The following is a 25,732-nucleotide window of genomic DNA, read 5'->3' as shown; positions in this document are numbered from 1 at the left end:
CAGGGAGCTGGGCTCGTCCTGTCCCTTCTCCCTGCCTCAGTTTCCCCTCTGTAGGAGAAAGATGACAATACTCTCCTCTGTAAGGAGCTTGGAGATCTGTGGATGACAAGCCCTCTGGAGGGGCTAAGAACCACCCAGGGGCTGCACGACTGGGCCCAGGGGCTGCAGGACTGGGCCCCGGATTTGAGGCGTTTAAATAACAAGTAGCCATGGCGATGAAACAAGCCTTTATTTTCAGGGTACAGGCTTCGGACTCTCGCCTGTAACTAGCAGACGGGTTCTGTAGATAACGTCTGTAGATAACATTGCAGAAACCTCCATCCTGTGCATTACAATAGTGCCTGCCAGCCAGTCCCAGCCCAGGGCCCCAGTGCCAGGCGCTGGATAGACAGGCCCTACCCCAAGGAGCTGGCAATGTACACAGACAGGACAGTAACTGCGGCAGGGGACACTGAGGCACAGAGATGGCAAATGCCTTGTCCACATTCACCCAGTGGCAGGGCTGGGAATAGAACCTGAGTCTCCTGAGGTTATGACCTGATCCTATTCCCCGCCCGCCTTCGGGCTAAGTTCGTGTGCCAGAAACACACTGCTACAAAGTCATTTCAGTGGCTTGCCTGGACCCGGGTTCCACCCACCCTGGGCTCATTACTGACTCCTGGTGGCAGGCAGAAGCAATTCAGCCATGGAGTTAATCCCGGGGTGAAGGATCTGTCGGCGGGGGGTCAAACAAGAGAACTCCAGGGCGCATTACGGATGAAGCTCAAGGGGTTACCAGGGGTAACTCAGTCAGGGATCCGGTTCTGTGCATTTGCAGCCCAAACCCAGACCCACCGGTAGTTGCACTAGGTTATCAAGAGTCACTGACAGCAGGCCATCAAACACCAGGGAAAGGCTGTTGTTTCAATGCAGTGCACAATTGGCCTGTGGAACTCATTGCCACAAGATGCAGCTGACATAAAGAGCTTAGCAGGACTGGACGCTCCTATGGCTAAGGAGAGCATCCAACCCCGAGTGTTTTTTTAAAAAACTGACCCCCAGAAACAGGTTATTCCACAATTGTCCACAAGGGGGCATCATACACCTGGAGCAGCTGGCATTGGCCACTAGCAGAGACGGGATACCGGGGTAGATGGGCCTGTGGCACAGCGCGGCCCTGCTGGCACCTTGCTCTCAGTCCCGTGCTAGTTCCCCCAGTAAGGCATTCGCTGCTGAGTACTCCATTGGCCCTTCCAGCCTAGACCCTTCCCTCTTGGGGTTCCCAACTCCCCCCTAGCTCTGGGTTCCCAGGCCCCTCTGAGCCAGGGAGCCCTGTCTGTGCCCCCGCAGCCCCTGGCCTCTCCACGGAGTCTTTCCCACGGGCCACCTCCTGCCCTGCTCCCATAGCACCATCCCCCGGTAAGGGATCCCCCAGCCCTCCTCCGTGGGGCTGTGCATTGATTCCCACAGGCACCCCTGACCCACCAGTGTCTGGGTTCCAGCCCCCCCCACCCCAACCGCTCCTCTCGCCTGCCCCAGTCAGCTAACAGCTGGTTTTTCTCCTTGTCAGGCCTAGAGGGTTAAATCTGACCCCTGAATACCCAGTGTTGATATTCCTTTAATTAGCAGCCCTACAGCAATGGTCTAATGGACCAGCTGGCGTGAAACCAGGCCCAGACCATGCTAAAGGGCAGAATCACCTTTCCCTGAACCTGCACTGTCCTAAAGACTGTGTAACTGCCTTTCCCCTCCTCCTTCCTGAGCCAGAGACCCTCTGGAGCCAGGGATTGAATCACTTCCGTCTGAAGGCAGCATACAGCAGTGAGACCAGATGGCAAACGGACACCCCACGCTCCAGTATTCAAGAGAGTCATTTACTCACCCACCCTTGTCCGTGTGCTTGGACAGCTCCTACGCGGAAACCACGATCCTGGGCTAAAGCATCGACCAAATCGGGCATAAGATGTAATTTGATCACGGGCTCCCGTCAGGTTTCATTTTAAACCAACTATGTTCATGGTTCTCTGAAAAGTTGCATGGAAATTTACAAACGAAGGCCATAGTGTAAGTCTTGTGTCGCATTAAACACACTCCTAGTAGCTAAGACTCGGCCGTATGAGGCACCACTGTCCAGGAGAGGTGAGGTCACAGCCATTACACCAGACTCCCTTTGTGCTGGGGAGATCTCTCATCTCTACACTAAACCAGACACTGGGGCCCTTCTTGTAATGTAAACGCTTTGAGATGTACGCCAAGGAGTGAATTAATGTCCAAGTTCACACCAAGGTTCCCAGATTTAAATTAGAATTTAATTCTCAAGGTAACAACTCTCAATTCTTTTTTTGTAACAAAATCCTACAATTTGCCTCAATACATATAACTACATTTGTTACAATTTTGGTTTGTAATTAGTTTTTTTTATTAGCTTAGAAACAGTTTTTGGTTTTAGTATGAGAATTACTGTGGAAGTGTGTCTTTACACACTACTGATCTAGAGATGGTCTATACAGGAATTGTTATTTTCATTATACATGTGATATTACACCATATTATGAGTTAGAAATAGAATTTTTGCTTATTTTAGTAATGTTTTAAGTTACTTAGGATAATGCCTGGGATAGCCAGAATATTGTAGTTACTGGGAATTAGGAGATTTTTTTGATAATAAACCTAGAAGTTGTTTAAAATTAGAATCAAATTGGGAAAAACTTCTTATTCGTAAGAGAAAGATGGAATGAACTGTCCTCAAATTAAAGTTAAGAACCAGCAGAAAAAAGAACAAACCATGAAACTCTGCAATGTAGCAAAACTCCCAGAAAATAATTACCAAGTTACAGCAGAAGCTTTCTTTCTATGCTGAAATGGCCCAGGAAGTAACAACAGAACGTCGAGCCAAACGACATTTCAACGACTCGGTCAGTGTACATTTGAATCAACGGTGCTGAAGAAGCCCCTGAGGAATTCCCAGGGAGGCTGGACGCCCTGGAGAGGTGGCTATTTCTGGATCCAGCAGGCCAGCTGGATGCGTAAGAAACACTCAGTGACACTGTTGGACAAATTTACAATTTGCAACTGAATCTACCCCAAAATCCGGGCCTGCCCAATGGCTGATGATGGACACAATAAACTGATCGGTTTTTGGAACCGAGCTAGCCCCTCAATATAACTGAATAGGAAAAGAACTATATACAAAATGTTGCAAAATCCCAGTTTGTTGGATCTGTCCGCGAAGAGACCCGACTCTCTTCCCCCGAGAGCAGCCTTCATCTAAAGCCCCTGAGGTCTGGAAAGCCCGGGCATCTCGCTCCCGACTGGGGAAGAGCCCTCCTACGCACGCAAAGGTCAGGAACTTTGCTCTCCCGAGAGGGAGTCTCTTTTAACTAAAAGTCCTTTATGGACAAGAACCTGGGTTTTGGAACCTTAGAGGTCCGAAGTCCCAAATACACACAACCCGAGGAAAGAAAGTGCTTGTCTGACAAGCCAAACCTAGCTACGTAAAAATACAATAATAAATCCCCATCCCCACCATCACGCCAGGAGACTCTGGACACCAAAAGGAAGGGGAGAGAACCATCCCCCTTTGCACCAAAGGACGGGACGATTGAACAGGCCGTGCTCACTGCGACGGTTCCACAGGGAATTTCTGTGCTTTGAAGGAAGCCAGACTTTGGCCCTGTAAAGCACACATCTTCCAGAACCCTGATCTCCCTCCTAGTTCAGATTTGTGTCCCAGAAATGTCTTGGATCTTTGCATTGAAATTCTTAAACTTAACAACATCCACAGATACCAGTAAAATATCCTGGTTCCAAAGAAATGCCAAGCAAAATCACTCTAAACGTGGGGGGGATAGAGCCCTGAAATAGCCTTAAGCATTGAAATCTTCTCCTAAGAATCTGGACGGAGTTACAGGGTTAAATGGAACGCCCTGCAACGAAGTGCTGGTGGCTAAATCCCCGTGTTTGTTTCTCACCGGGAGAGCACTGTAATTGCACAGAAATAACATTTGCATGTTTGGTGGGATAAGGCTGAGCTAACAGGGACCAACTTACTGCAGCTATTTTGCTGTTGTTTAAAGAACTAACCACAAGCTCACAATTGTCTTGCTGGGTATTTTCCACAATCAGAAGCTGCCCTGCCTGTTGGGAGAGCTCTGTAACAATTCCTTGTTTAATGGTTCAGTTCTGCGTTGTCTTATTTAAACTCAGCTCCTAACTTGAAGTGCTACTGAGAACTAGCAACTTCGTTACGTCACTTGTTCTGCTCTGCCCGGTTTCTCACTCCCCCCTGCAGCCATCCGGTCTCCGCAGGGTGAGTGAGAATTGCCAGAGAGAGACAGTCTCAGATCTCTCCCTTGTAACGTGACACTATCGGTGAGAGAGCAAAGCTACCCTCTAACTGCCAAACCTCAGTTCTGTTTTAGTTGTGGGACATAAACGAGAAAACGTGCACGCTGACTTGAATTGTGGCGTGTGTTTGAACTGCAGAGACATCTAACGTGGTAACGTCTTACACGCCGCACTAGCCTCCGTCCCATTTCTGTGCACTCCAGCGGAAACGTTGCTGGTTTCTCTGTGATTTCAAATACTAAGAGGACAGTTTCTTCTTTTTCGGCAAAGTGCACTTCCTATCTGGAGACAGTCAGACCGGGAGCGAGGTGTACATTTTTACCAGTGAGGGTAACTAGCCATTGGAACAATTTACCGACGGCTGGGGTAGATTCTCCACCCCGACCATGTTTAAATCACAGCTGGCTGGTTTTCTCCGAGATCTGCCCCATTATTGACCGTAGGGCCGGTCTCTGGCCTGTGCTATCCAGGGGGTCAGCCTGATGATCACAGTGGTCCCGTCTGGCCTTGGACTCCCTCAGTCTCCATATACATGTGCTTTGCCTGTGACCTTCTGCATCTAAAGGCCTTGCCCGTAGGCCCGTGACCTGGAGGACAGACGCGCCTTCACGCCTCACACAGCCTTCCCCAGTGGCTCGCCTTGCCGGGCGTTTCAGGCCACAGCCCCACACCCTACTGGTCTGAGCCATGTTACGGTCTTCTGCCATTTCCAGACTTCTGCCTGTGAATGCCACCGAACCAGAGCTGACCCCTCTGCCGGTCCTGGGCCTCTCCCCAGCCTTTGCAATCTGGCACCGCTAGCCCCACATCGGGCACTGCTAGCCCCACACGCTGCAGCCATTGGGCACTGCTGCATTAACCCTTCATCCACCAGCAACACAGACAGCATCAGCTTTTCCAATCCTGGCAGAGGCTTTGATCCCCCCGGAGTTTCCAGCTCTGCCTGTGGGGGTGACAGACTGTCTCTGCCATCCCTGCCAGGGCGGGAGGGACCAGCTGGGGCTGCTGGGCCCCTCTTCTTCCCCTCCCATCAGTGACAGGCTTGGCCTGGCTACAGGTCCAGCTCGGGGGGGGGAAACCTCAGCCCTGCTCAGGGTCCCAGCAATCAGGAGACGCCCCCTCCCATCCTGGGGGCGCCTGTTTCATCCCTCTGGCATCAGCACAATTCCATCAGACACTCATCAGCTGCCTCCCATCCCTCCCCAATGCAAAGCATTCACAGCCTCGGCCACCGGATCTGAGAAACAAACCCTGCCGCCCCCAGCCCTGTACCTCCGTCCTCCCACACTCCCTGCCTGCCCCTACCTCCCTGCCACTGCAGGGATGAGGGACTCGCAGCCCCCCCCATCCCCTCTGGGTCAGCTGCTAGCTCTCAGTCCATGACTCTCACCCTCAGCCAACAGAAACCCCGCAGCCCCCAGCCCTGTACCGCCATCCTCCCATGCTCCCTGCCTGCCCCTACCTCCCCACACTGCCGGGATCAGGGACTCATGGTCCCCCCAAACACACCCCTCTCAGCCTCTCACTCCCGGTCCGTGACTCTCACCCTCAGCCGACAGAAACCCTGGAGCTTCCCGACGCAGCGACTCCTGGTCTTTTCTACATGGTTTATTGATCACTTGCAGGGTCCATCCAGCACTGAACTCTCTGGGGAGGGGGAAGAGGAGAAATGAGGCAAAGGGATGCGCAGGAGAGACCTGGCTGGACTCCTGGCCCGGTCAGGCGGCCTCGGCCATCCCGGGACGACGTCATCGGCCTTTTATCCACTGAACTAGAATGGAACGCCTCATCATAAATAGAGCTTGTTAAATACAGCCAGGAAGGGGGTGACAGCACTTGCCAAGTCCCCCAGGCAGCAGGGAGCTCTGACAAGGGCTCTGGGGTACCATTGACAGGGTGCACAGTGCCACGCTCCTTGGGGAGACACGGGGAAATGAGAGCGAGTGGGACTGGCTCTCCGTCCTACCAGCCAAGCCCCGGCACAGCCCATCACATGCGAGCCACCCCAGCACCCAGCTCCCTGGGGAGCACCAAAGGGAGAGGGCAGCGCCCCCCAGGACACGGCTCCAGCCGGGCAGGATGCAGCCCCCGTGTTTTCCATGGCTGGGGAATCAGAGGGAGGTGGCAGGTTCCGGGACCCAGCCGTGATAAGGAGCTGATCTGGGATGCCTGGGCTTGGCAGAGCCAGAGGAGGGGTCTGATCAGCGGCTAGCAGGGATGGGGTGAGACGTGAGGGAATAGGGGAGCGCACCCCTCACTCTGGCCGGCCCTAGCAGGGCGGCGAGGGGGTCTCCTGCCCCGCGTGGCGTCTCTGGTGGGCGGGGACCAGGGGACCCTAGCAGGGCGGCGAGGGGGTCTCCTGCCCCGCGTGGCGTCTCTGGTGGGCGGGGACCAGGGGACCCTAGCAGGGCGGCGAGGGGGTCTCCGGCCCCGCGTGGCGTCTCTGGTGGGCGGAGAGGCCGGCGCCGCGCTGGACGCTCTCCCCGCACTCGGGGCAGGGGCAGGCTCGGGGCCCGGCGTGGGTCCTCTGGTGGCGGCTGAGGTTGGAGCTCTGGCTGAAGGTTTTCTGGCAGCGGGGGCAGTGGAAGGGGCGCTCGCCCGTGTGCAGAATCAGGTGGGTGACCAGGTTGGAGCTCTGGAGGAAGCGCTTGCCGCACTCGGGGCAGCGGTAGGGCCGCTCGGCCGCGTGGGTGCGCCGGTGCCGGTTGAGGGTGGAGCTCTGGGCGAAGGCCCGGCCGCACTCGGCGCAGGCGTAGGGCCGCTCGGCCGTGTGGACCCGCCGGTGCGTCACCAGGGTGGACTTGACGCCGAAGCCCTTCCCGCACTCGGGGCAGCGGTGGGGCCGCTCGCCCGTGTGGACGCGCCGGTGCCGGTGCAGGTGGGAGCTGTGGCTGAAGCGCTTGCCGCAGTCGGGGCAGCGGTAGGGCCGCTCCCCGGTGTGGACGCGCCGGTGCATGGCCAGGTGGGAGGTGCGGCGGAAGCGCTTGCCGCAGTCGGGGCAGCGGTAGGGGGTCTCGGCCGTGTGGGTGCGCTGGTGCCGGATTAGGTTGGAGCTCTGGGCAAAGCGCTTGCCGCACTCGGCGCAGGCGTAGGGCTCCTCGCCCGTGTGGATGCGCCGGTGCGTGGTCAGGTCCGAGCTCTGGCTGAAGCCCTTCCCGCACTCGGGGCACTTGTAGGGCCGCTCCCCGGTGTGCACGGTCTGGTGCCGGAGCAGGTGCGCGCTCTGGCCGAAGCCCTTCCCGCACTCGGGGCAGGTGAAGAGTCTGTCTCCCAGGGAGGCTCTGGGCTGGGCCGCGGTCCTGTGGGGGCCCGTTAAATCCGCCCCGTACGGCGCGGGCTCGCCCGGTCTCTCTGCCTCCTGATGCTCGCAGGCCACTCCCCGCTGAGGACTCTGGGAACTTCCCGGTAACGTCCCATACAGTTCTGCTGGCTCCGGACCGTCCTGTTTGGGACTCTCCTCAGTCTCACTCATCAGCCCCTCGGCTGCCAGGAGAGAATCCAGACACGGGTCAGTCTCGACTCGGAAAGGGGGGTGGCAAAGCAAAGAACATTCCCCTGTGGCTGGGAATCTGCCCCTCAGGGAGAGACCCGAGCCGGGAGCCCTGCGGGGATCAGCCCTCATTTCAAAGCAATGCACTGACGTCCCCAGCCCGTCTGGCTGGGGAGATGATTCGCAGCTGCTGTGCTGCCTTCCTGAGTCTGCAGACAGGGAGCCGGGTGTCTGGGCTGCTGCTGGCCAGAGCTTCCCCAGCAGCAGAAGCAAAGGGAAATTGGCAAGAATCTGGTCAGTTTCAGGGCTGGGGGGAGAGGGATCAGGTCAATTTCACGCTGTCCCCTGGGAGGCTCTGAACTTGGAGCTATTCACCAGGGGGACAAACAGACAGATAAACACACTAGGATCTAGGGATGACGGACGGATGGGGTAGGAGCTAGGGATGGGACTAGACAGACGTCTCCCTTCCTGCAGCAGGTGGCCATCACATTTCCAGGCAGCACCTGGCTGCTGGAGCTCCCTGAGGCCCCCACCGGCTCAAATTGTCACAGATTTTCAGAAAGAAAATAATCCCTAGCTACAAGGCAGGTCATGGTCATTATCCCCATCTGTACAATGGGGAAACTGAGGCACTGCCCCCCAAACGCAAACCCAGCTCTCCTGACTCGCAGGCCAGAGCTGTATCCACTAGGCCTCCCGGTGCCTGTGAAGTGAACTGAATAAGGGCACAGCCAAAGCGAGCACAGGAGCAAACCCCAGGCGTCAGGGCACCCGAGCCATAGGGCGGGGGGTCTCTGAGAACAGGCAGCGTGAGCCAGCCGCTGTCCTCTGGTTCGGGACTCCGGGCTCTGTTCCCGGCCCTGCTGCCGGGTGACCCTGTACAAGCCACGTCCCCTCTCTGGGCCCGTTTCCCCTCCCGCCCTGTGTCCGTCCGGCCTAGTCAGACTGGGAGCTCTGCAGGGCGGGGCAGCCTCTGCGGGGGTCAGACAGCACCCAGCACGGTGGGGTCCCGGCCCACGAGCTCTGCTAATGCAAATAGTAATAACGACACCCCATGTTGGGGGGTTTGCCCTGGTTTCCGACTCGGTTGAAGCGATTCCTCACCTGTGCGGGCGTCTCTCGGGGTCTCCTCAGCACCCCGGGGACCCGGGACCCACCGCTCTGCCCCTCGCTCCATCCGGGAGAGCGCGTCCGGCCCAGGGATGAGAAATCCTGCTCGGGGGACGGGGACAGGCGAGATCAGGGCTGGGGACGTAGCCCCACGTTTGTCACATGGAAGGGTCCGTGATTCTAATGGAGCCCCTTTTCGGGCTGGCCCAGGGCGCAGGGAGTGGGGTGGAGAGATACAGAGCTCGACCGGTCTGACCCGGGGCGTGGGGATTGGGCAGGATACTGGGGGGATGGGCCCGTGGGACTGACCCAGGGGGCAGGGAGGGGACAGGATACCGGGCTGGATGGGCTCATGGGGGTGACCCGGGGGGCAGGGAGGGGGCAGGATATCAGGTGGGATGGGCCCGTGGGGCTGACCTGGGGGGCAGGGACGGGGCAGGATACTGGGCGGGATGGGCCCGGGGGGCAGGGAGGGGGATACCACCCCGGGGGGTACCACAGCCCCTGGGGTCTCACTGTCCCCGCTTCAGACACCCAGGGTGGGGGGGCTCTGGGAGGGCCGGGGGGGCTGTGGGATGTTCAGATCTCAGTCTCCCCCCTGCCCGGTGCCCATCAGCCGGTGGGGGCTGCTCCTGCCCGCCCCCTTCCAGCCCCCCCACCTCCACGCGCCCCCCCCCCGCGGCCCCCCGCACCTGCCGGCCCCGGCTCAGCAGCTCCCCCGGCGGAGCTCGGCGCTGCGCGGCCCAGGGGCGGCTCCAGCCCAGCGCGGCCCCCGGGCTCCCCCCGCCCGGGCCGGGCGCAGCAGCGGGGCCGGGCGCGGATGCAGCCGCGGCGCTGACCCAGGAAGCCCAACCCCCGGGCGGGGGGGCGGGGAGAGCGGCCCCCGGGATGGGGGGGCATGGACCCGCCCCCGGACCCGCCTCTCCCGGGCGGTTCCCACCCTCCCGGAGGGGCCTGGAGGCTCCCGGAATCACAGACCCGTGTCTGGGGGGAACCAGCAGGACCAGGGCCAAGCAAAGCGGCCCCCAGCTCTGGCTGCTCCCCGATCCCATGCTGGGCCCCCCAGTCCTGCAGCCCCCTGCCCCCCACCCGCTCAGCTCCCCTGCTCCAGGGCTGCCTGCCTGAGGGGCAAGGGGGGGCTGGACGGGGCACCCAGGTACCCCGGGGTTGGGGCGCTCGCCTGGGAGACCCGCCAGGGGGGCCTGGGAGAGCTTGGCCCAGGCCCTCAGCCTCTGGGTCCCGCCGGCCATGGGGTGACACCCCAAGATTCATGTATTAGACACTGGGACCTCAGAGCGACCCGCATGACCCCGAAGAGCCGCCGGGGTGTGAAGTCCTTGTTTCATTCCCTCCAGTCTCTCCCCAGTGAAGCAGGGTCACAGGGGAGCTGTGGGGTGTGTGTGGGGGGGGTGTTATTCTCACAACAAATATGTTAACAACTGGCAAGTTGATCAGGTCACTGGCTAAGAACACAGGAAAAGCCGGCTGGCGGGTTAATAACCGAGCCGGGTTAATAATTCAATCACGGGGCGTTTTCCTACCGGGAGCTGCAAAGAGCCGCAGGAGATGGGGTGAGCAGGCCCTCGGGGCGTGCGAGCCGCAGTCCGAGTATCCCTGCCCCAGAGCCCGCGAGGCTCAGACACGCTGGGAACGGGGGCCGGGTACGTCCCTTGGAGAGACAGAGGGGTTGACACCCGTATCGGACCCCTGCTCCGGCCTGGCTGGGATCAGCAGGGGTGTGGGGGAGCAGAGGGGCCACAGGGGAGCCCAGCGGGGGCTGCACAAGGCCTGGCTGGGCCATGGGGCCGGCCTGCATGTGGATCACGCAGGGGAACTCCCCAGCCGGCGTCGCGGGGCCTGGCACGCAGGGAGCTCCCGGGGGAGGGATCCGAAACTCAGCCTTGGGGCAAAACCTTCCAGGCCTACGCGGGTCACAGAGCAGAACCAGCAGGTTATACGGTGTCGCCGATAAACCCCTCAAGAGCATTTCCTGGGGGGCCCGCCGCCCCGTTTACACTCCTGTTCTCTCGGACACAGGACTCAGGGCGACTGGGAAACGCAAAGCCGCTTTAGTCCTCCTGGTTTGGAGCAGGAAAACCCCAAACAGCCCCGGCCCTGAGTGCCAGGGCCCGGTTCTGGATGCTGCATTTCAACCCCGCCCCAGGCCCTTCCCCGCGCCCCGTCCTTCCTTCCTGAACGAGAGGAAACCCGGCTGCCCGGTTTACTAACTGACACTATGGGCCAATTAACCCAGAAGCTAGAGAAAGAAACGCAGAGCTGGTCCTAGGGGAGTGACCATGTGCTGGAGGTAGAAAGAAGGGTAGCATGGGGAAAACACTGGGCTATATCTCAGGACGCCTGGGTCCTATTCCTGACTCTGCCACTGAGCTGCTGGCTGACCTTGGGCAAGTTACTCAATCTCTCCGTGCCTCATCTCCCTACTTGTGAATGGGGAGAACTTCTGCTTTGCCTGTTTAGAGTGTAAGCTCCTCGGGGCAGGACTGTCTCTTCCGCGGGTAGGGCCAGCCGCTGGCACCGGGGCCCCGGTCCCTGAGACGCTTTGGTAATACAATGGCAGTTAGCAGAGGCCCTCGACGGTGGAGATCTGATGAGTCCGTGTCGCGTCACCTGGAATAGGGCAGCTTCCCTTTAACCAGCCCGTAGCCTCCCGAGGCGCTCACCGTGCTCTGCGCGTCGGAAGCTGCCAGAACCCAGCCGCGTCTCCGTGTCGTTAACAAACACGGGGGTTTGGGGCCTGGGTTACTCTTGTGTAATGAGCGAATGACACGACGCGCCCCAATCAGAGACCGAGCCCTGGAGACCCCAGTGCGACCTCGGCTCCCTTCCCGTGGGCCTGTCCGACGCCCCGGCCCTCTGCACCCTTCTCCCCCCAGCTTTTCATTTACCACCGGCTGACGCTAGCTTAACCAAAGGACAGAAACTGCGTCAAGTCACAGCTGCGAACGTACGGAGCCAGCCTGTCCCGGAGACGCTGGTGAGCCGCTGTGACACCAGCCAGGCCGTCCCCGCTAACCAGCATTTACACGCCCAGCTGGCTTGGGCCTGCAGAGGTCGGTCAGTCGGCGGGGCTGATAGGCGGAGGGGCCAGATCCCCAGCCAGTGTGAATCCACACAGACCCCACTGGGGCTGGGGCCGATTCACGCCAGCTGGGGACCCGGCCCCACCGACCCCACTGGGGCTGTGGCTGATTTATGCCAGCCGGGGACCCGGCCCCACCGACCCCACTGGGGCTGCGGCTGATTTACGCCAGCCGGGGACTGAGCCCCACCGACCCCATTGGGGCTGCGGCTGATTTATGCCAGCCGAATCCAGAGCTCTGGGCAACGAGTGGCTCTGCCGGACACCCCAGCCTCGGCCCCTGCGGGCTCAGGGATCAACCCCTGCTGCTTCCCGGGGAATCAGCCGTGCCCTGGCACGCTGGGCTGGTAAAGTCTCTCTGGACAGAACCAGGGTTGGGATAGTAACTTCCTGGCTCTGTCCGACTGCTGGAAATCAGCTGGGTCCTGAGAGCAGAAGAAATGTCTGTTTGGAGCCACTTCACCTCCCGGCTGGCACCCCCTGCACCCAGCGTGGAGGAGGGGCTGGTCGGGGCTTTCCCTCCCCTCCCCCTCAGGCTGCTGGAGGGGCCCAGCAGTGGTGAGGGGGAGCCCGTCGGGGGGCTGGGTAGCCAGGGGGTCAGCGATCACCTCAGGGCACCATGCCCGGACTCCGCGGTGCTGTTGGGGCATTTGTAGGGGCACTGCCCGGTGTGGATCCTCTGGTGCCGGGTGAGCCCCGAAACCTGGCCAAAGCTTTTCTGGCAGACAGGGCCCTGGAAGGGGCGCTTGGCTGTGTGGGTGCACTGGTGGGTGACGAGGGTGGAGCTGGCCCTAGGGGCCCTCCAACAGTCGGGGCGCTCGCCCGTGTGGGTCCGGCGGGGCTTGACCCGCTGGGCGCTGTGGCTGAAGCCCTTGGCACACTAAGGACAGCAGTAGGGCATTCGCCCACGTGGACGCGCTGGTGGGGGACGAGGTGGGAGCTCACCCGGAACCCCTTCCCGCAGGCCGGGCACTTGTAGGGTTTCTCCTCCGTGGGCAGGCTCCGGTGCCGGGTGAGGTCGGAGCTGTGAGCAACGCCTTTCCCGCACTCAGGGCACGCGTAGGGACGCTCCCCTGTGTGGACGCGCTGATGCCTGGTCACGTCTGAGCCCAGGGCGAAGCCTTTCCCGCAGTCGGGGCATTTGTGGGGTCTCTCCCCTGTACGGACGGCCTGGTGTCTGAGAAGGTGGGCGCTCTGATGGAAGCTCCTCCCGCAATCCTGGCCCCGGTACAGCCTGTCTCATTCTCTGTCCCAGACTCATTCCCTTGGGATTGTCCCGGCACCATCCCACCCGGTTCCGCTCACTCCCGATCCTCCTTCTGGGGATGCCCCTCCTCGCTCCTGCTCGCCGGCCCGTCACCTGCAGGATTCAACGCGTTAAAGCTCCCAGCCCGGCTGGGCGGGAAGCAGAATCCAAATGGGGATCCCAGCACCACCTTCCTGAGTCTGCAACCAGCCCACCCGGTGCCTCTGCGTGCTCAGAGCCTCCCCAGCCGCAGCAGAGGGAAATGGGCCCAGAACCGGGACTCACACAGCTGCCTTTGAAATCAGCCAGGTAAAGCACTGGGACGTCCGGCACTTACAGCCTGTTCCACGCATGGCTTTGGCACCGTTCCTGGGCTTCTCTCTAGCTGCCAGGCGGCTCCCGGCCCCCAGCCGGAGCCCAGCCACCTCCCGGCTCAGCACCTTCCCCTGACCTGGCTTGGAGTGCGATTGGGATTGGGAGCTGATGGGACAGGCAGTCCCTGCTCAGCCAGGAGGAGGGACCCGTGCAATGGGGAGGGGGCTGATGGGAGCTGTACCCCCCAGCTTTGCAGATCCGTCACACCTCTCTCCTGAACTGGGATTGAAACATCCGTCCTGTCTCCTCCAGGCGGGAGTCGCTCGGACTCCCGTGAGCTTGAGCCAGGCCACCCGCTACCCTGGGTTACAGTCACTCCAGTTAGCCAGCGTCCCATGCCATGAGCCTCCCCCATGGGGGAGTTCTTGGTCCCCCCGTAGGGTGAGGACTGGGGAATTCGGGGACACATGCGTGCTGAATTAATCTTTATATAGCAGGGGTAGTCGTTGGACTTTGCCAAAGTCCAAATTTCTTGGTCAAGGAAGAGTCGAGGTCCAGACTCCAGAGACAAGAATAAACAACAACAACAACAAGTCAATAGATTTCAGGGTCCATGAAAACTACGGGGTTGTATGTTCTGTTGTAGGAATCTGGCCCCGGTCCCAGTTCGATCGGATGCGCGGGGCCCCGCTGTAATTGCTCCGGGGTATGGGACAGAGCTACGCAGCCCCCGCAGCCCCCCGGAGCGGGGTCAGGTCACTAGCCCAGGGACCTACAGGGACAATCGGGTTTATAACTTCAGCCTGCCTGGGAAGTAGTCACGAAAAGTCAGTCAGGTTATTCTGAATCAGGGTGTTACAGACTGGTGCGCAAAACCCAGACAGTTCAACCGAAAAGGACGACTGATACGGCCCTGGGGCTGTGTGTGTTAAGGGTTGAACTTAATAAATATGAAAACAGGGGAACGAAGTGACTTACACTAAGTTTGCCCGTAGGGAAATTGTGACGATGTGAAGCAGCAGGGAGGGGGGAGTGTTGCCCTGGGAATGTGCCCTGGGGACGGGAGACCTGAGAGCCTGTCACCTGAGCCAGGAGGGGGAGGGGGAGGTAACACCTCTGCCCAGGAATGTGGACGGAGGCTGCAGCAGGGAACCTGCTCGGTGGGGTTAGTTTCAGGTTGGGGCTGGGGGGAGGAACACAGGGAACCCCAGGGCTGGGGTCTAAGCTCCCTGCTCCCCCAGAAGGACTTGACTGAGGGGTCCTGGGTGTACCCACAAGCTCGGTTTTGGACTGTGTTCCTGTTGTCCAATAAACCTGCTGTTTTACTGGCTGGCTGAGAGTCTCAGTGAATCCCAGGAAGAGGGGTGCAGGGCCTGGACTCCCCCACACTCCGTGACAACTGGTGGCAGCGGTGGGATCTACTGCACCCCGTGAACGGCGCTTCCTGCAGTAAGTGACTGGGGAACAGTAAAACGAAGGGGGATTGACGGGGACCAGGTGTGCTGAAGATTCAGAGAGAGACGGTTTCAGGGGGCGGTTAACCCCTGGGAGTGTGTGACCAGAGAGAAGGACTTTTGCAGTAACAGGGTCCCCCGGGGGATTGCAGCGAGCGGTCCCAGGGGCGGAGGAGTCTGCAGCTCGACCCTGGCAAAGAGGTGGTGACCTCAAGAAGGACTGGCACACTAGGGGCTTTTCCTGGAAACCGTGGAAAGCTGCCCGGCCTGCGAGTGGCCAGCAGGGAGATGTACGCTAAACGCCTGAAGAGCGACCTGGTGGAGCTGTGCAGGCAGAGGGGGCTGCGCATCGGGAGGTCCACCAAGGAACAGCTGATTGCCCAGTTGGAGGAGAGGGATCGCTTGGATGACCCGATCCCTGTCCCCGAGGGAAGCCGCCCGGCGGACGCAGCGTGGGCCCTGGGGCCTGACCAGGCTGGGAGGGGTCAGACTGCTGCCCAGGACACCCCGAGACCCTTCCTACCTATGCCTGGGGGAGGGGTTGGGGGAAGCCCAGCGAATACCGAGGGCACCCTGACCCCAGCAGCCAGCAGGGGATCCTCCCGGCGGAGCTCCCCGTCCCTGGAGCGGATGCGGCTGGAATGGGAGAGGGAGAGGAAAATGAGGGAGCTGGAGGATCATGAAAAACAACGTCAACATGAGGAGAAACAACGTCAACATGAGCAGGAGGAGAAGGAGAAACAACGTCAACATGAGCAGGAGGAGAAGGAGAGGGAGCGTCAGGAGAAGGAGAGGGAGCGTCAGGAGAAGGAGAGGGAGCGTCAGGAGAAGGAGAAACAACGTCAACATGAGCAGGAGGAGAAGGAGAGGGAGCGTCAGGAGAAGGAGAGACAAAGACAGCATGAACTGGAGCTGGCCAGGCTGAGGAGCAGTGGGGCCCCGGCTGCGGTGAGTGAGGGGGGACCCCGGACTGCAAGGAGCTTTGATAAGTGCCTCCTGGCCCAGCGGAAGGAGGGGGAGGACATAGATAGCTTCCTGACGGCCTTTGAGAATGCCTGCGAGATGCACAGGGTTGACCCTGCAGACAGGCTCCAGTTCCTCACCCCCTTACTGGACCCCAAAGCCGTAGAGGTCTACAGCCGGATGACAGGGGCAGAGGCAGGGGACTATGAACTGTTCAAACAGGCCCTGCTCCGTGAGTTTGGGCTGACCCCCGAGATGTACCGGAGAAGGTTCCGGGGTCAGCGTAAAACGCCTGAGGTCACCTACCTACAACTGGTCAACAGGATGCAGGGATATGCCCGCAAGTGGACAGCGGGGGCCCAAACTAAAGAGGACCTGCTTGACCTGTTCGTACTGGAGCACCTGTATGAGCAGTGCCCTTCCGACCTGAGGCTGTGGCTGGTGGACAAAAAGCTCGCGAACCCCCAGCACGCAGGGCAGCTGGCCGACGAGTTTGTGAACAGTCGGTCAGGGGGTAGCCGGGAGGAATCCCAAAAGAACAGGCCCCCCCCGATGCAGAGAGAGAGTCACCATGGGGCCTCCCAGCGGGGAAATAGGGAGAACCCCCTCCAAAGGGGAACGCCTGGTGTCGGGCCCCTCCGACCCGCTCGAGGGGACCAACGTGACCTGAGCTGCTATCACTGTGGCCAGAGAGGCCACGTACGGGCCCAGTGCCCCGGGCTCAGGGACAAACTGAGCAGACCCAACCTACCCAGGGTTAACTGGGTAGGGACTCAGCTGGACGAGGGGCAGGCGACCCAGGAAAGGGGGGTTACCAGTTTGCCACCTGCTCAGGAGGGAAGAGTACCCCCAGCCAGCCCCGCCAGAGGGCCGGATGCTCCGGACTCAGGGTGCTCAGTTTACAGGGTGGGTGCGGGGCTGTCCCTCCGGAGAGAGTGCCTTGTTCCCCTGGAGGTGGATGGGAGGAAGGTCAATGGATACTGGGATACGGGGGCGGAGGTGACGCTGGCCCGGCCCGAGGTGGTGGCCCCAGATCGGGTGGTGCCCAACACCTACCTGACCCTGACGGGGGTGGGCGGGACCCCATTTAAGGTGCCCGTGGCAAGGGTACACCTGAAATGGGGGGCCAAGGAGGGCCCCAAGGATGTGGGGGTACACCACCATTTGCCCACTGAAGTTTTGATGGGGGGAGACCTAGAGGACTGGCCAAGCGACCCCCAGACCGCCCTGGTTGTGACCCGTAGCCAGAGCCGGCGAGGGGCACTGCGACCTGACCCTGGGGAGGGTACCACACTGGAGGCGCGAGACCCTACTCGGGTGGGGAGGGAGCGCCGAGGGGCACGGCTCAGAGAGGCTGAGGCCTCAGACCTGGCCACGGAGGGGGAACCGGGCCCCATCCCTTCCCCAGCCGCTGAGTTCCAGGCCGAGTTGAGGAAAGATCCCTCCTTGCAGAAGCTCAGGGACCTGGCCGACCTCAGTGTGGGACGGACCATGAGGAGAGGCTGCCAGGAGAGGTTCCTGTGGGAGAAGGGGTTCCTGTACCGAGAATGGGCTCCCCCAGGGGAAGGGGAGTCCTGTGGGATCAGGAGGCAGCTGGTGGTCCCCCAGAAGTATCGCCGCAAGCTCCTGTCCCTGGCCCATGACATCCCCCTCGCAGGGCACCAGGGAATCCGGCGCACCCGGCAGAGGTTGCTACAGAACTTTTACTGGCCCGGGGTCTTTACCACCGTCCGGCAGTATTGCCGATCCTGTGACCCCTGTCAGAGGGTGGGGAAGGCCGGGGACAAGGGGAAAGCGGCGTTGAGACCTTTGCCCATCATAGAGGAGCCTTTCCAGAAGGTGGCCATGGACATCGTGGGGCCTCTCAGCAAGACGACCCGGTCGGGGAAGAAATACATTCTGGTGGTGGTAGATTTCGCCACCCGCTACCCCGAGGCAGTGCCCTTAGCTTCCATTGAAGCAGACACCGTGGCAGATGCGCTCCTGACCATTTTCAGCCGAGTGGGGTTCCCCAGGGAAGTCTTGACAGACCAAGGCTCCAACTTCATGTCGGCCCTGCTCCGGTGCTTGTGGGAGAAATGTGGGGTCCGGCACGACTGGGCCTCAGCGTATCACCCCCAGTCCAATGGGCTGGTGGAGAGGTTTAACGGGACGCTAAAGATGATGCTGAAAACCTTTATGAACCAGCACCCGCAGGATTGGGACAAGTACTTACCTCACCTGCTGTTCGCGTACAGGGAGGTGCCCCAGGAGTCTACCGGATTTTCGCCTTTCGAACTGTTATATGGAAGGAGGGTGAGGGGCCCCCTGGACCTGATGAGAGACGAGTGGGAGGGGAAGGCCACTCCCGATGGAGAGTCAGTGGTGGAGTATGTCCTGACCTTCCGAGAGAGACTGGCTGAACTCATGGGCCTGGCCAGGGAGAATCTGGCCAGAGCCCAGAGGAAGCAGAAGGTCTGGTATGACCGCACGGCGCGGGCCCGTGCCTACGCCACCGGGGATCAGGTGATGGTTCTCATCCCCGTGAGAAAGAACAAACTACAGGCCGCCTGGGAGGGCCCGTTCAAGGTCGTCAAGCAGCTCAATGAGGTAAACTATGTGGTGGAGCTGTCGAACCGGGCCCACCACCGCCGGGTGTACCATGTGAATATGATGAAGCCATATTATGCCAGGGGGAATGTGGTGTTAGCTGTGTGTGGTCAGTGGGAGGAGCAGGGAGATGACCCTTTAGTAGATCTATTCCCTGGGACCAGAGCTGGTTCCCCCCTGGAAACAATTCCCCTCTCGGATCAGCTAACCCCTGCCCAGCAAGCTGAGGTCAGGGGGGTGCTGTATCCGTACCGACAGCTGTTTTCCAACCAGCCTGGACGCACTAATCTGACTGTCCACCGGGTGCAGACAGGGTCGCACCCGCCGATAAGATGCTCCCCCTTCCGAGTCACAGGGAAAACTGCTCAGGACCTGGAAAGAGAGGTCCGGGACATGCTGGCTTTGGGGGTGATCCAGCCATCGGCCAGCCCTTGGGCCTCGCCGGTGGTGCTGGTCCCCAAAAAGGATGGGTCAGTCCGGTTCTGTGTGGACTATCGGAAGCTCAATGCCATCACTGTATCGGATGCCTACCCCATGCCCAGGCCGGACGAGCTCCTAGACAAGCTGGGAGGAGCTCGGTACCTTACCACCATGGACCTTACAAAGGGCTACTGGCAAGTGCCGCTGGATGCAGATGCCCGGCTGAAATCGGCCTTTATCACCCCTCTGGGGCTCTATGAGTTCCTGACCCTGCCTTTCGGCCTCAAGGGAGCGCCGGCCACCTTCCAGCGCCTGGTGGACCAGCTCCTGAGGGGGATGGAGAGTTTTGCCGTGGCGTATATTGACGACATCTGTGTCTTTAGCCAGACCTGGGAGGACCACGTGTCCCAGGTTAGACAAGTGCTGGACCGACTCCAGGGGGCTGGGCTGACTGTCAAAGCGGAGAAGTGCAAGGTGGGGATGGCTGAAGTATCTTACCTGGGCCATCGGGTGGGGAGCGGCCGCCTAAAGCCGGAACCGGCCAAGGTGGAGGTGATCAGAGACTGGCCCGCTCCCCACACCAAAAAGCAGGTCCAAGCCTTTATTGGGATGGCAGGATACTACCGAAGATTTGTGCCCCACTTTAGCGCCATAGCCACCCCCATCACTGAGCTATGCAAGAAGGGGAAGCCAGACAAGGTGGTCTGGACCGAGCAGTGCCAGGAGGCTTTCCGGGCGCTGAAGGAGGCTCTGGTCAGTGGCCCAGTTCTGGCAAACCCAGACTTTGACAAGCCCTTTGTGGTGTTCACCGACGCCTCCGACACGGGACTGGGCGCGGTGTTAATGCAGGAGGATGAAAAGGGGGAGAGACACCCCATCGTGTATCTGAGCAAGAAGTTGCTACCCCGGGAGCAACACTACGCGGCCATCGAGAAGGAGTGCCTGGCCATGGTGTGGGCCCTCAAGAAACTAGAGCCCTATCTCTTCGGGCGACACTTCACCGTGTACACCGACCACTCTCCCCTGACCTGGCTGCACCAGATGAAAGGAGCCAACGCCAAACTCCTGAGGTGGAGCCTGCTCCTGCAGGATTACGACATGGACGTGGTCCACGTGAAGGGAAGTGCCAACCTGATAGCGGATGCGCTGTCCCGGAGAGGGGGCCCCGAACTTCCCCAGGTCACTGGTCACAGTGACCCCGCTCAGTTCAGTCTCGAAGGGGGGAGAGATGTGACGATGTGAAGCAGCAGGGAGGGGGGAGTGTTGCCCTGGGAATGTGCCCTGGGGACGGGAGACCTGAGAGCCTGTCACCTGAGCCAGGAGGGGGAGGGGGAGGTAACACCTCTGCCCAGGAATGTGGACGGAGGCTGCAGCAGGGAACCTGCTCGGTGGGGTTAGTTTCAGGTTGGGGCTGGGGGGAGGAACACAGGGAACCCCAGGGCTGGGGTCTAAGCTCCCTGCTCCCCCAGAAGGACTTGACTGAGGGGTCCTGGGTGTACCCACAAGCTCGGTTTTGGACTGTGTTCCTGTTGTCCAATAAACCTGCTGTTTTACTGGCTGGCTGAGAGTCTCAGTGAATCCCAGGAAGAGGGGTGCAGGGCCTGGACTCCCCCACACTCCGTGACAGAAATAAATTTAATTTATTACATAATGACGAGGGGCTGGGCTGGGCCGCCCACCACCCGCTTTGCGGGGCCTCAAAGAAAGAGACGTTGGGGGGAAAAACAAAACAACCAGATGGGTCTACTGGAGCAAGTTTCCCCACCCTGGCTGCCACCCCCGTCTCCTGGGATCTCGACCCTGAGAAATGCCGACCCAGCCCGGGCCAGAGAGCGGGACCCAGAGGACACGGCCACCTCCCCCAGCTCCAGCCAAAGCCCAGACAACACCTGGGCTGAACAGGATCGGACGACTGGCTCCAGCCCGTCTCAGCTCCCTTCTCCTGTCCCGTCACAGCCAGCTCTGACGCACCCCGGAGACGCTCAGAGGAAGGGAGTTTCCTCTCCCGGGCGGATGGGAAGGGGACCAGGGACGCTGTGACAAGGAAAGCCTGGCTGGCTTCGTACTTCATGCTGCGAAGGCTTTACCGGCTTGGCCTTTTTTGCGGCGTGCTCAAGAAAAGGTGCCCTGGCGCTGAGCGGGCAGAGGACTCTGCCCCCCGACCCCGGCCCGCCTCCAACGCCGTGGGGCGACAGTGGACAGCGTTAGCGCCTTTGGCCCCTTCACGCCGGGCCGGCCGGGGGCTGCCGAGCCGGAGGAGCCCCCGACCGGCCGCCCCCGGTGCCGGCGAGCCGGCCGGGGGGTCAGTCCCCGGCGTGCAGCCGCAGGTGGGCCCGCAGGTTGGCGAGCTGGCTGAAGCGCTTGCCGCAGCCGGGGCACTGGTGGGGCCGCTCGCCCGTGTGGACCCGCTGGTGGGTCAGCAGGTTGGCCCGCTGGTTGAAGCGCTTGGGGCAGCGGGGGCAGGGGTAGGGGCGCTCGCCCGTATGCAGCACCTGGTGGGTCAGCAGGTTGGAGCTGCGGCTGAAGCGCTTGCCGCACTCCAGGCAGCGGTAGGGCCGCTCGCCCGCGTGGACCCGCCGGTGCCGGTTGAGGGTGGAGCTCTGGGCGAAGGCCCGGCCGCACTCGGGGCAGGCGAAGGGCCGCTCGCCCGCGTGGACCCGCCGGTGGCTCACGAGGGTGGACCGCACGCTGAAGCGCTCGCCGCACTCCGGGCACTGGTGGGGCCGCTCGCCCGTGTGGACCCGCCGGTGCTGCGCCACGTCCGAGCGGGTGCGGAAGCCCTTGCCGCAGTCGGGGCAGGGGCAGGGGCGCTCGGCCGTGTGGGTGCGCTGGTGGGCCAGGCGGTGCGAGCTGCGCCGGAAGCGCTTGCCGCACTCGGGGCAGGGGTAGGGGGCCTCGGCCGTGTGGCCGCGCTGGTGGACGAGGAGCTCCGAGCTCTGCCGGAAGCGCCTGCCGCACTCGGCGCAGTGGAAGGGCTCTTCGCCCGTGTGGAGCCGGCGGTGGGTCACCAGGTCCGAGTTCTGCCGGTAGCTCTTGCCGCAGTCGGCGCACTGGTAGGGCCGCTCCCCGGTGTGCACCGTCTGGTGCCGGATGAAGTGCGAGCTCTGCGTGAAGCTTTTCCCGCACTCCGGGCAGGTGTAGAGTCGCCCTGGCCGGGCCGTGGCTTCGCTGAGGTCCGTTGTGTCGCCCCCGCGGGGAGCGGATTCACCCCCACTCTCCTCCGCGGGGTTCCCCTCCTGCCCCTCGGAAGCTTTCCCCGGCTCCGGACTCCAGGAAACGTCCCCTGGCAGCGTCTCGTTCACCGCCCCCGGCTGGGTTGCCTCCTCCTCGTTCCCATGTGCTGGAAGAAAGAGAGAATCCAGACACCCGTCACTCCCTGCGCTGGACTCCTCAGGAAAGGGGAACAAACCCAAGGTGTAAAAAATCCCCTGGCTGCTGTGACTGCCCCTGGTGGGAGGAGAGGCCCCCGGCCGGGAACTCCCACAGGAGTCAAGCTCTCATTTCTGGCCCTTCTTGTTGGGAGGCTGATTTTGTAGGGAGCCAGGTGAGGCCGCACTGCCTTCCTGAGTCTGCAGACAGGCAGCCTGGTGCTGCTCAGAGATCCCCCGGCAGCCGGAAATTGAGAGACACAGGCCATTTTCAGGGCCGTTTCCTGTGGGCTGCTGCGACACTGCCTGAGTCAGGCGGATTTCACTCTGGCAGCGCTGCAGGGGCTCCCAGTGCGGGGCGGGGGGGTAGACTGGATACACTAGGATCCGGGGTGGATGGACAGATAGTGCAGGGTCTGGGGACGAGACCGGACCCGTCTCCTTGGCCGCAGCCAGTGGCCGCCAGGTTCCCCACACCCCTGACTGGAGCATTGCCGGGAGTCCCAGGATCAGCTTCTCGCGCCCATGTCAGCGCTTTAGAAATGAGCTTAGAAACGACCCTGCAAGTCCCAGGACGTCGGCGGGGCGGGCGTGGGAGCGATCCATGAAAGCGGCCGCGCTGCCGGGCACCGGGCACAGCCGGCCAGGGAGGCTGGGTGACTAGTCAGTGTCAGCGTGACCCCCACGCGTCACCCCAGGGGAATCACCGGTGCGATGGGTGCTGAGGGGCAGTGCGGTCCGGTGGGTCAGATTCACAGAGCTCACGGCCAGAAGGGACCCGGCCAAAGATCCCTTTAGTAGCTGCTACTTTCCCCCCTCCCAGGTACTTAACCACCACAAACAAGTCACTCCTCCGCCTCGGGCTCTATTCCCGGCTCCATCGCTGGCTGCTACGTCCTCTCGCTGGGCTTCTCTTTGCCCTCACACCCCTCCTCTCGCTGCCGGGTCCGCGGGGCAGGGACTGTCTCTCGCTAGCTGTATGTCCAGCTCCGAGCACAATGGGCTCCTGACCTCAGTCCGGGCTAGATGCTCATCACACAAATCTGGAAGGCCTGTAAATCCCCTGCTGTTACTGCCCAGGATTTAAAGACTCCAGGAAGCCAGGGGTGAATTTCCGAGCCAGTTTAAGCGATTCCTCACCTGTGCGGGCGTCTCTTGGGGTCTCCTCAGCACCCCGGGGGCCTGGGACCCACAGCTCTGCCCCTCGCTCCATCCGGGAGAGCGTGTCCGGCCCAGGGATGAGAAATCCTGCTCGGGGGACGGGGACAGGCGAGATCAGGGCGTGCGACGCAGCAGGAGAATATCTGCTACAAGGAACGTCCTGTGATTTGAACCCAGCCCCGGCCTGCTCCGGCCCGGGGGACCTGGCCTGACCTGGGGCACAGGGAGGGGGCAGGACACCGGGCGAGATGGGCCCGTGGGGCTGACCAGGGACGCAGGGAGGGGGCGGGAGGGGCCCGTGGGGGTGACCCGGGGGGCAGGGAGGGGGATACCACCCCAGGGGGGACCATTGTCCCCACTGCAGACACCCAGGGCGGTGGGGGGTCTCTGGGAGGGCGGGGGGGGCGGGGGGGCTGTGGGATGTTCAGATCTTAGTCAGACACACACGCGGCCAGGCGCTGCCTCCCTCCGGGGAGAAACACCCCAAGGGACGCTAGTGGGGGCTGCTCCTGCCCCATGGCTGGATGGGGTCTGTGCCCCCCCCGCTTCCTCCCGCCCCTTCCAGCCCCCCACCTGCCCCACTCCCCCGGTATCCCGCCCGGCCCCGGCCCGCGGTCCCGCAGCGCCCCTCCCCGCGGCCCCCCCCGCACCTGCCGGCCCCGGCTCAGCAGCTCCCCCGGCGGAGCTCGGCGCTGCGCGGCCCAGGGGCGGCTCCAGCCCAGCGCGGCCCCCGGGCTCCCCCCGCCCGGGCCGGGCGCAGCAGCGGGGCCGGGCGCGGATGCAGCCGCGGCGCTGACCCAGGAAGCCCAACCCCCGGGCGGGGGGGCGGGGAGAGCGGCCCCCGGAATGGGGGGGGAGCAGCCCATGGACCCGCCCCCGCTGCCGGGAGGGGAGCGGCACAGGCAGGGACCGTCTACACCGCACCGCACACCCGGGGCTGCGGCCCCTGCTAGTGCGCTCGGGGCAGATCTGGGGCCGGGGGCTCGGGGAAGGCGGGGACGGGGCCCTTTGTGCAGGGTCCGCGCCCCGCCTGGCCCCGGGTCCCTGTCGCCCGCTGCCCCTGGCTCAGGAGTGGGTGTCCCAGAGCCCACCACGGTCCCCGGGGAACAGCTGGTGGAACCCGCCCCCACCCCCGACCTCCCCCCCAGGGGAGAGAGAGAGACAGGGCTGGCATGGGGGGGCGGTGGGCCCTGCTTTGCAGGGGGTCCAGGAGGGGGAGCCGGTGTTTGGGGCGGAGGGGGAACAATCTCTCACCCCACAGTCCTGGGCACCCCGAGATCCCTCATTCTGCTATTGACTGAAACACCCCTTCCCTCCCCGTAGGCAGCGTCTACACTAGGGCGCAGCCAGGGGAGTGTGGACGTACCCCAGCCACCGTCTCCTCCTCCCCCACCGGCCAGGCAAGCCGTGAGCGGGGACAGGGCGCCCGGCTGCCTGTCCCCCCATCACCACAATCTGCCCCCTGGAACCCCCTGGCCCCACTCTCCCCGAGCCCCCAGCTCTGTGGAGGGCTGCGAAGGGTGCTGAAGAGGTGCCAAGGGTGGCTGGGTGGGTGCTGGGCCAGCTGGTGGGTGGGTGCTAGGGTCCCTGGGTGGGGGACCTGGGCCGGGGGCAGAGAGTCTGTCTGTGCAGAACCCCTGGGCACGTCCCGAGCAGGAGACCCCAAGCCAACGCAGTGGGGTGCGCTGACCCAGGAAGGCCTGGGGGAGGCATCAGTAACTCAGCCATGGGGCGACACCTTCGGGGCTGTGAACTCACGGTGCCGACAGGGCGCCAGGGATCCCAGCCGGGTCTCTGCCCAGGCCATAGGGAGTCTCTGCCCCCATGGGAGCCCCATTTACACCCATCATCTCCAGAGAAAGGCTGTGAAGCCCCTGGAGATGCCCATGCTGGGGAAGGGGGTGCTGGGACCAGGGGTGTCTGGTTCAGGGTCTGCTTTCCCCACCCAGTAGCTGTGGGGCGGGTGGGGAGACCAGCTGGACTGGGGGGCTGCTCTTCCCCCTCGGCCCTCAGCCATGGGCCTGGCCCGGCTCCAGGCCCAGCCTGGGGGCTTCCCCACCACTTCCCTACACAGCTCAGGCTCTCAGCAATCGGGGGCACCCCTCTCCCTCCCTGGGGGGTGTCTGACACGCAGGGCAAACCCTTCCAACACTCGTCAGCTATTTCCCATCTCCCCACAGTGCAGCC

The 25,732-nt window shown here is 61.9% G+C and overlaps 2 protein-coding genes across 2 annotated transcripts; both read right to left on the bottom strand.

The window, feature by feature from the left end:
- Positions 1–210: 210 nt before the first annotated feature.
- Positions 211–9,844, bottom strand: LOC119567534 (zinc finger protein OZF). Its single transcript, XM_037913742.2, has 3 exons — positions 9,622–9,844; positions 8,924–9,031; positions 211–7,809 (listed from the first exon to the last, which is right to left on the bottom strand). The coding sequence occupies exons 1-3, from the start codon at positions 9,827–9,829 to the stop codon at positions 6,728–6,730; spliced, it is 1,398 nt and encodes a 465-aa protein (XP_037769670.2). The 5' UTR covers positions 9,830–9,844; the 3' UTR covers positions 211–6,727.
- Positions 9,845–20,648: 10,804 nt separating this feature from the next.
- LOC102941539 (zinc finger protein 239) lies at positions 20,649–24,358 on the bottom strand. The gene is made up of 3 exons (XM_037913745.2): positions 24,196–24,358; positions 23,525–23,632; positions 20,649–22,356 (listed from the first exon to the last, which is right to left on the bottom strand). Exons 2-3 carry the CDS (start codon positions 23,595–23,597, stop codon positions 21,320–21,322), a joined length of 1,110 nt encoding a protein of 369 aa, XP_037769673.1. The 5' UTR covers positions 23,598–23,632; positions 24,196–24,358; the 3' UTR covers positions 20,649–21,319.
- Between the last annotated feature and the right edge of the window lie 1,374 nt (positions 24,359–25,732).

This window comes from Chelonia mydas, chromosome 14 (genome assembly GCF_015237465.2).
Source record: "Chelonia mydas isolate rCheMyd1 chromosome 14, rCheMyd1.pri.v2, whole genome shotgun sequence".
Taxonomy (NCBI): domain Eukaryota; kingdom Metazoa; phylum Chordata; order Testudines; family Cheloniidae; genus Chelonia; species Chelonia mydas.
The sequence above is the reverse complement of the archived record's forward strand: the minus strand, read 5'-3'. Positions and strand labels throughout refer to the sequence as shown.